Source organism: Hipposideros armiger, unplaced genomic scaffold (genome assembly GCF_001890085.2).
Source record: "Hipposideros armiger isolate ML-2016 unplaced genomic scaffold, ASM189008v1 scaffold_1270, whole genome shotgun sequence".
Classification (NCBI taxonomy): Eukaryota; Metazoa; Chordata; class Mammalia; order Chiroptera; family Hipposideridae; genus Hipposideros; species Hipposideros armiger.
The window spans coordinates 39,994-50,140 of NW_017732620.1; the positions used below are offsets into that span (position 1 = coordinate 39,994).

The following is a 10,147-nucleotide window of genomic DNA, read 5'->3' on the forward strand; positions in this document are numbered from 1 at the left end:
CACACACACACACACACACGTGTGCGTGTGCACACGCAAGAATCTAATTGATGTCTACATGATGCTTTGAAAATGCACACCCATGGGAAAAAGAGACCAAAGAAATCCTCTGAGAACTCCAAGAAGCACAATCTTAAACAATATGTGACTATGTGCCAATGACTGCTGGGAAAACCCAGTGGAACACAACAGTTTCTCCTGGGCCTGAGCAGTCCACTGGGAGGCAAATCTACACAATGCCAAAAGCTGCGCCATTGAGCAAATATTATAGGGTCGTGGGTACAGAGAGCTTGTCCATTTTAATAATCAAATCTTACTGCCACATGGCTGAGCTCATCAATTACTATAGAAATGACTGTGAAAGGGGTTGAAAATACTAGATTAGCTCCACGGTGGCTGACTCAGCCTCTTCAAATACGACAGACAAAATATCAGGCCACCATCATGCGACCAAGCGGCACTGCAAACAGCATGAGCTCAGACACGGCGCGGGGGGCCAACAAGGCCTGACACCTGTCCTTGCGGCAGTGTGGACCTCAAAGTCACTTAGGTCTGAGGAGCCATCATCAGAGGCATGATGGGGGACACAAATCAGCCAGTAGCAGATGCACACTGCATTATACGAACACAAAATAAATGGCCATCTATGAACAAAACATTTCAAATATTCCTAGGTGATTTGGGCTATACATATTTGTGATTCAACCATGGCCTCTTTGCCAATTGCACTGTGTTTTGCTTAAATGTGTGCTTTGTTAAAAAAAATATTAAATAAACATTTACTCAAATATTTGGAGCCAAAGAAAGAAATGATTTCGTTAATGGGGAGTGGGTTAGAAGATATAAAACCGGAAGATACATTCATGTTGAGAAATCAATTATTGATGTCAAAATAGTGGCCAGAGAGGCCTCCAAATCTAAGGACTTGACCTGCTTGCACCCTGCCTGTGAGCACACGGGACTGGCTATGATCTTTCTGTTTCCCAGACCTGCCCAGGTGCCATGGAATGGAACGTATTTTGTCTCTGGTGTCAAGAGAAGGAGAAGGAGACAGGGAAGTGATTAGTATGCAGGGAAAGTGACTCCACTCTTCCATGCAACGAGAGAAAGCAATCATAGATAAGAGTATTTGTGTCTATGTGCTTGTGTGTGTAACGGATAGGATGCCTAAATACATCTGGGGCTTTCCAAGACGTGGGGTGCTATGAGAGGGGGAAAGAAACTTTAACTTGAAACCAGAAATGAAGAAAAGAGAAAGGATTGGGATTGTTAACAAGAAAAGATAGGTAAAAAAAAAAAATTGAAATGGATACCTGCATTTGTATTTAAGTATTGTTCTGGCTTGTAACATTTCTTAACAAATAGTAACAATTAGTTCATATTAATGCTTTGCTATTGTAAGTCACATTTTTAGTGAAAGAAAATCACTTTCTATGATTTAGTCATCTGTGAGCTATGATTTAGTCACCTGGGTCTATGGAAAGCCAGGGATGAACCAATCCTATTCCCCTTGGTTTCTGAATATAAAAACACACTTATCAACCCCACAGGTTTTAAAATCATTGGTCCTTGCCCCTTTCCCAAACTCCAAGCCTCCCAACACACCTCCCCACCTAGGTGTCCCACTAGCGCTAGCTGACAAATGCAGAGTCCTGCCTTTCCTCCCAACCAGTGCCTCGTGCACTGCCCTGTCTTGTACCTTGCCTCAGCCCAGCCACTGCCACTCCCTGCTCGCTCAAAGATTCCCATTTCATCACTTTACCAACTCTGTCCCCTCCTCTGCACCTGGTTCAACCCCAGGCCCTCTCCCCTGGACCTGGTAAGCATCTCATTGCTCTGGGTCCCCCTATTCCAATCTTCCCTCTACTTTCTCCAGGAATGGTCTGATCATTGGCGACCTCCCAGTGCATGTATGATGCAGCCCAAACTCCCCTGGGAGACGTCACGCTCCGGCCTCACTCCCCACCACTCCTGCTCCTGCTTCCTGAGCTCTGGCCACACTGTCTCCTTCTCGCCCTGGACAGGCCTTGTATTTACTCAGGCTGCTGCCTGGACTGGCCTTTCCTTGCATCCCTGCCTCCGCAAACCCTACTCTTTGCTTCCCATAGGGAGTTCTTCTGAAGCGCTGCCTCAGCAAAATTCATCTCTCTGCTCTCTGTACTAGTTCTCACCGGGTCGGGGCAGGGGGCGACATCTATCACATCACATTCAAGTGGCTGATGGGTCTGTCTTACCAACCAGACCATGGGCTCTTTTAGGGCAGGAATCGGGTCTCAGATCTCTCTCTACTGAAGCGCTGACAGAGGGCCTCGCAAATGGGAGGTGGTCAAAAAATCCTAAGTAAGTGAAACGCTATTGCTTCAGGCTCCCAAGCCGGGAATTACCTGGTGACAATGTACTGAAACTGGGGGCTGGTCAGGAGGAAAGAGACTCATAAGTAGACCCACAAAACCTGAGAACCATAATAAGAAATTTTCCTCACCAAATTTAATGGAAATTCTGGGGGAAAAATTGATAAGTGAAATCTGGAGGCTGTCCTTTACAAATTTAAAGTCTATTGACATAATAATACTAGTTTATGTATAATTTGGTAAGCTCATAAAAACCACCATGGTTAGTGTTTTAAATTTAGAAAATGTTAAGGCACTTGAAAACGCGTGATGTGAATGAATGTATGTACACAGATACAATTAAATGTAAACTTTTAAGATATACTAAAGTATTACACATACAAAGAAAAGTGCACAAATCATAAATGTACAACTCAATGCATTTTTACTAAGGTAACCAATATCCAGATCAAAGAGTAGACGATTTCCAGACCCCGAGAAGCTCCCTCGTGCCCTTTTGCAATCACTGCCCTTGCTCGCCCTCAGGGGTAACCACAATCCTGCCTTTTAACACCATGGCTCTGTTTTGCCAGCTTTAATTCTTTGTATCAATGGAATTTCAGAGTATACATACATTCTACATACGTTGCAGTGTATACAGTATACATACATTACAATGGATTCTGATTGACTTTCTTCACTTAACATAATTTTACGAGACTCCACCAGATTACGGTGAGTAGCAATAATACATCCTAAATCTGTAAATATGAATGCTTCTTAAGTTGTATTATTAGTGGAGCTATAAGGTATTGAACTATAAGGAACACACCATCTCTTCATTTTGACCAAGAGTTACTTGAAGTAAAACTATTCACACTGTAGTAAGACAAAAAGTTACCATTTTTCTGAACTCTACAACATCCAGTCAGTAACTTATTCAGTAAATGTATCTGTTGGGTTGTCGGAAAAGTCATTATGCATTTTTTCAATGAAAAACATAGAAAAAATACGTCATGACTTTTTTGACAACCCAAAAGAATGAAGAATAAATGCAGCGGAATCACAAAGCACCTTTTCAAAGGAAAAACAAAAACAAAAACTGAGGGGGGACAGATTCCTGAAGTTCACTGAATTAAACTTTTGCCATACGATCATTTTTGAAATCAATCTAATTTTCTGAACTCTAGGAACAATTTTTGCCTACTCATATTTTGAGGCTTCATTTTTGTCATTTTCATAAACATGTAAAAACTAAGCTTTGGCTAAAACCTTTTTTTTACTATTTCACATGTCCTAACCACAGACTGATGGCTTGCTGACGTGAGTGAGAAGAGAAATGAAGGCTGGGCTACCATATTGTAGAAGCACTATGGTAGAAAGAATTTCAGAATGAATTTGTAAAACAAATACGGGAGGGTCATCTGTGGTCTCCAACCTTTGAAAGCGTGTGTCCAACACTCAGCAGGCTATCTATCCTTCTATATTATTTAATATAAGACACATGCATCACACAGTGCTACTATACAATCCCCCACATCGTCCAGGTTTGCCCACTCTTCTATGAGCACATACCTTGGGGATTAAAGAAACCAGTCATCCAGAATACATTGGGCCTGCCTTCAAATATCCAAGTAGAAAACTGAGCATTTCTTTCCAAAAGTTCGGTAAACCAGAAGCCCAGTGTGGATGAGTCCCAGGACACTCTTTTCCAGATCTGAGGGATGCGAGCATCATACATGTTGTCCAAGGCGTCTCTCAAGTTCTAAAAAGATAAAGTTGAAATATGAGAAGAAGAAAAATCCACAAAAGAGGGAAATGATGATTGAGATAACAACAGCTCACCTCACTCATAATGATTGTTCCTTCGATGGCCAATTTTAGGTCACTCAGGCTACTGCGAACGATTGAGATGACTTTTTGCATTCTGTCAATTTCTTGTCTAAGAAATATGTTCATTGAATTAAGGTGTCCCATCTTTATCAAACGAGCTTTCACCTAAAACAAAATATACAATATAATGAAGGATATTTAAAAAAAACATCTGTCACTCTCTTTCAATGACTTCTGCTTTTGCTGTTCTTTTTCTTCCTCTAGATGTATCTCCAGTGGCCCAAATGAACTCTAAAGTATCTCTTGCAGAACCAAACTTGCCAATAAGTTACCCTATTTTCTGGGCTTCCAAACTACTGTTCAGCTGAAATGATTTTTATATCTACTGATTGTACTTAGTTGATAATTGGAAATATACTTTAAAAAGATGAAATAAAATTGTGCCTTTTCCCCCTTTCAAATGATTAAGTACTAAGTGTCAGTTAAGTATTTTTTTTATAATTTAACCTTCATAAGAGTACAGTTTGCAACTTTTTTTCCATAATGCTTACAGAGTCATTATTAGAAATGTCACAGCAAGTTAATACAGCCCAAATCTTTACAGAACAGTCACTAGTGGATGTGATCGGCTGTAGTTTCCTAAGATCATTGCTGCCTTGGCCAGGGTGACTAAAGTGAGGCTTTCCTAATCTAACCAATGAAAATACTGGACTTTGTGGGAGGGTCATTAAGCACCTGTCATTTGTTCCTTTTGGTATATCACTTATTGACCATTTTGAAGAGATCAATATAAAAGCTTCTGGTTGTCGGAACAATAAAATACTAACAATTACTGGAAAATAAGCCGATACATATACACATTTCACTTTAGTGACATACGCCCAAGAAAAGATTGACTGTGAATACTGGCAAGAATTCATAAAGAGATTTGAACTTTCTGCCGGCCACAGTGAAACGCTGCCAGTGTAGGAGGGATAAGGATGAACACATGGAGCCAGAGCCAATTTAGAGCGATGGTCCACCAGAGAGCCAGGAAGCTGTGGGATGCTCTGCTGGGAGCACCCACTGCCCCTGCTGGAGTCCTGGAATGTTACAGGTGGACGACAAGCTTCGGGGTCGTCTGTACCACCCTCCTCATTTTTCTGATGTGACACAGAAGTTCCTAACTCCACAATGGACATCTCTGCTTTATGGCAGCTGGGAAGCACTTCCAGTAAGCCAGTGGTGAAGAGGGGGTGCACAAACTCAGAGGGAAGCAGTGACGTAAAACTGAACAGCCGGATGGGATGACCTGTGTAAACAGCAAGTGATGCTGAAATCCTCATCAAACGTGCCAGTGGGGGTCCCTTGCTCAGTCCGTCATGCCAACCTTCTGGCATTCTCCTAAATTTGGTTCTAGGACTTACATTTTTACAGGCTCCACTACCCGTTCTCATCTGGAGCCCTTCGGCCTCCAGTGGCATATGCATCAACCCCTTTACATCAGGACTGCGCTGTGGAGATTCACACTTAAGGAAAGGGGAAATTGTGGAAATACTTTGGCTCCCCTCACAAGTGGGAAATTAAGTTCAGGTATTGGCTGCAATGTCAGACCAATAGCCCAGGTAGCTTTAGTATGCTAACAGCCCCAAACAAATGGCCTTGCTCTACTTAAGGTTTTAGAAGAGCAACTTCACTTGCAATAGAGATATGCTTAAGAAAAACTTAGACTCTAGAAAATCTGATTTTAGTACTGATTTTAGTTTGAGTATGATTATTGTTCTAGCCTGAAGTTGTCTTTTGATTAATAAAATGAAAGATTTACTGTAACGTCATATTGGATTTTCATTATGTTCCTGGGACCATGTAGTAATGTGGCTTCTACAGGAATGTGGCTTCGTGTTCACTATGGAAGTCAAAAGTATAATTACATCCCAAGTTGCAAAGTTCACTTTACTGCCACATTTCTTCTATAAAATAAAGGACACTACAAAGTAAGTGATCTTGAAAGAGGAAGCAGTTGTTGGTATCTTAGTGGGGACTCCCTCCCATATAGCAATCCACTCAGTGACACCCCTCACACTCAGCTCCTGCCAGGATAGTGCCAGAACTGAGACCTTGGTGAAGGGGACTCGCCCAACCCCAGACAGCTCAAATTATCCCAGGGTCTTGAAACCCTCCTCTGGTGACATCAACCTGTGATCTCGTCGTAAGTTTTCTCTCTCTCTCTCGCATGCCAGTTTTTAAGATCTTGGCAGGCAGGTATTACACCTCATCTGTCTTCTGAAGATCATTTACAATGAACCACTGCAAGTACGTACTTAAAATATTTACTCCTTAAGAAAGTATTTTCGCCTTACTTTAACTATCTCTACATGAAGTCATTGACTTCAGAATCTTGGCTAAATGTCAGTACTACACAATGGAAACAAAAATTGCTTTAAGAGACAAGGAATTTTTTTTAATTGTTGGGGGTACCCTAATCCTCATTACAGGTTGGATGGCTAGGGGCTCCTAGCTGACAAATGCATTTTTCTCAGACTCGGGGATGCAGGACAGGATAGATATAGGACCACAGTGCATTAGGGTATGAGCCTCTCATTTTTTGGTTGAAAAGTTAAACTTGACTCAGTCAAGCCTAGGACTCAGGTGAAGTTCTGACCATCAGCACTGACGGATGGAAGCTAAGAACAGGAAAGAGTTCAGAGGTCACAACCGTGTGCTCTCGCATGAAGAAGGGACCAAGTTGGAGGACCTCTTATAGAACTTTCAGGTCATCCAGAAATTTTACCACAATTAAAGATTTATTTAGATCAGCAGTTCTCAAAGTGTAGTGTGGGACCCTGAAGGTCCCTGAGATCCTTTCAGGGGGTTCACAAGGTTACATTTTTTTTTATTGGGGAATAGGGGGGATGGGAATAGTGCTGGGGAATTGGGGGAAGGGGAACAGACAAGTTGCTGTCCTTTTGTTCTTCAGTCTAGTTGTGGAGGACATTGCTTCGCTGGCCCAAGTTGGCACCATCATTGCGCTCTTCCCGGGTGAGGCAGATCAGTCGCCGGCTTTTGGACGGCTGCTCACTGCAGCTGCTGCCCCGCTCACACTGGCTGCTGGCTTCATACAGTAGCCCATGGCAACCCTCTGCCATAGGGGCTGCAGCCTATGCCGTCACCGGCGACTCAAGGCAGCCCAGCTCCAGGTTGAGCTGCTGTTCAGCATCTTAACTGCGAAGGGCAGTGTCACTGGCCCTCATATGTGGGATCCGAACCGGGGCCCTCTGGCGTCCGAAGCCAACTCCTAACCATCGCGCCACTCGGCCGGCCCAAGGTTACATTTTTTTACAGCCATACTTAGACATTATTTGACTTCTTTTACTCCCCTCCTCTCAGGAGTGTACAGTGGAATTTTGCAGAAGCTATGTGACAGCGGTTTGAATGTGCTATCACAACAGATTGAATGTAGAAACAGATATACATAAGAATCCAGCTGTCTTCTATTAAACCAGATATTACAGGGATTTGCAAGACTATAAAACAATCCCACTCTTCTCAATTATTTTTTTGTTTTGAAAAATAAGTGATTTTTAAAAATAAAAGTGTCATTGATGTTAACATGTAATGGGTTTATTACTGTTATTTTACAGTAAATTAATAAATATTTTTGAAATTTCCCATTTTAAGTTTCTAATATATTACATATAAGTAAGTATAGCCCACATAAAAAAGCTATTTGGGGTTCTCAATTATTTTGTAAAAGGGTCTTGAAATTAAAAAAAAATTGAGAAAAACTGACTTAGATTAATAAGCAAACACCTGGGGGGTTTAAGAAGTAGAAAATGATTGCCACCGAAACTGGGGAGTGAATTCATTTAAATGGCTTGCTTCCCTATTACCTGGTTGAGGGGACTGGAAAATGAAAAGTATGGAGGGCAGGAAACAAAATCTAGGGGTAAATTTAAAGGATGGACAGAGCAGACTTAGGTAAAAGAGGGAGGGAGAGGTTTCCAGCCTAGACGGTTAAGATATCTGAGGACCCAAAGACAGATGAATCCAAAGATGGGGAAAAGGTACAGAAAAAGCGATTGAAAGAGAAAGTGGGGTAGAAAGGAAATAGAGAAAGGTGTCGGGAAAAAAATGCAGATCATAATTTGCAGGATGCTTGAGAAAGGGAAGGAAGGGAAAACCAACGGGTAACACGAAACAGCTGAAAATGAAGGACTGACTGGGCAGAGGGAGGGAGGGACTGCCCCAGGATTGGGCTCAGCTTAGTGAAACCCAAAGACAGCCCTGTACACTGGGGTGAAGGGCACAGCTTACCTCGTGAGGAATGTAATCAGGAGGCAGTTTGCTCAGCATATCTTCAGATAATCTATAAACGATGGCTTCTCGGGTCTCTCCTATTCCGCCTCCGCTCTCTTTGGGCTGAATGTTGGTAATTGTTTCAAGAACAGCAGAAGCAGTGTTACTCTGATACCTGATAAAAAGAGGGAACTGTTCAGAGTGTAGTAGGGAAATGTACCTTTGGAGAGGATTATCAAAGCTAAAATGAAATGATGAATCACTTGAATCAAATCCAGCCAAAAAAAGGGAACATTTTATTGCAACCTATGGGAATAAAAAAACTAGCGATCCATTCTATTGTTTCTAATGGGACATCCATAACATCACAGAAATGTAAAGCTCTCCCTCTTCAAGGAAAGAGATTCCACTAATGCCCTTGATAGTCCAAAGCAGTGCTATACAATCTTGCTTGTAGCTAACCTGAACACCTCAGGCTGGACAAAGAGCCCACCTCCTTTTATTCTCCCTGGCTTATGGACTGGTCATAAGAATCTGTCATTATATGATAACTTGTTAGATCAAAGAGCACCATTCAGGGGCCGGCCGAGTGGCTCAGTTGGTTAAGAGCTCACGCAAGAGTGCAAGCTCTGAGCAACAGGGTCGCAGGTTCGATTCCCGGCCCAAGCTGAGCTGCCACTGAGCTGCCAACAGGTTGGCAGGATGGCTCAGCTAAAATAAATAAATAAAAAAAAAGCACCATTCATATTTCCTCACTGAATTATAAATTATTAAGATTTCTTTGGTCTTTTCTGTTTTGTTTTCTCACTTTCCACTTGTTTTATGATTTCCAAAGTGTCTAAATGCAGCCACCCGTCTTTAAAATAATCCATATATTCAATAAAGATTTACCATGTACCAGGCATTGAGCTAGGTGCTGGGACATGGCAGTGAACAGGTCCCTGCCTTGGTCCCTTTCTCTAGTAGAGGAGGGGGACATAAGTCAATATCATTGTAATAAGTGCTGTGAAGAAAAGAACAGGGTACACTTGAAACCTATGTAACTTTACTAACAATTGTCACCCCGATAAACTTTAATTAAAAAGAAAAAAGACAATATCATCTGTCTCTCTCCTTACTCTTGCTCGCTAGCTCTCTTTGGGTCAACCAGATGCTTTGAGGTACATGAACTTAGTTTTTGTCTCAAAGTGGCTAAGTCAACCAGTAGTCTTGACATACACATGGTGTATGTACGTGCATGTGTGTGTGCATGTGCGTGGATGTGTGGGTGTTGGAAGTGATTTACACTAGAAGACCAGGGAAGGTCCTCTCTTCAAATATCCTATGTAAGCTGAGACCTAAAAGATGAACAGGTTGGCCAAGCAAATTGGGGTGGGGTGGGAGGCTAAGAAAGGACTTTCAGCTAAGAGGTAAGGCCTGAAGGTGAGAAGGACTTCAGTGAATTTGAGGAACAGAGACAAGGCCAGTGAGGCTGGAGCCAGTGTGAGCTAGGAGGAGAGATGATGATGATGGGGCAGGGGCCAGATCATGCAGGGCCATGCGGGCTACTTTAAGGATTCTGAACATTACCCTAAAGGTAACAGGCAACCACTGAAGACGTCCCAAGCAGGGGTGTGGCATGACCACATTTAAATTTTTCTGTCTTTTCTGAGTGCCTAATTTGCCACCTATTAACATCACATAATTAGATTGTTTTGGGTTACTATTTT

At 42.2% G+C, this 10,147-nt stretch overlaps 1 protein-coding gene across 1 annotated transcript in view; it reads right to left on the reverse strand.

Moving 5' to 3' along the window:
• The window catches only part of DNAH8 (dynein axonemal heavy chain 8), a gene marked incomplete at its 5' end in the record, with an annotated part of 267,299 nt that overhangs the window by 24,218 nt on the left and 232,934 nt on the right, over positions 1-10,147 (reverse strand). Inside the window, 3 exons of the mRNA XM_019633277.1 lie at positions 3,906-4,095; positions 4,176-4,328; positions 8,457-8,613. Coding sequence (XP_019488822.1) covers positions 3,906-4,095; positions 4,176-4,328; positions 8,457-8,613 — 500 coding nt within the window. The remainder of the gene's footprint in view (positions 1-3,905; positions 4,096-4,175; positions 4,329-8,456; positions 8,614-10,147) is intronic.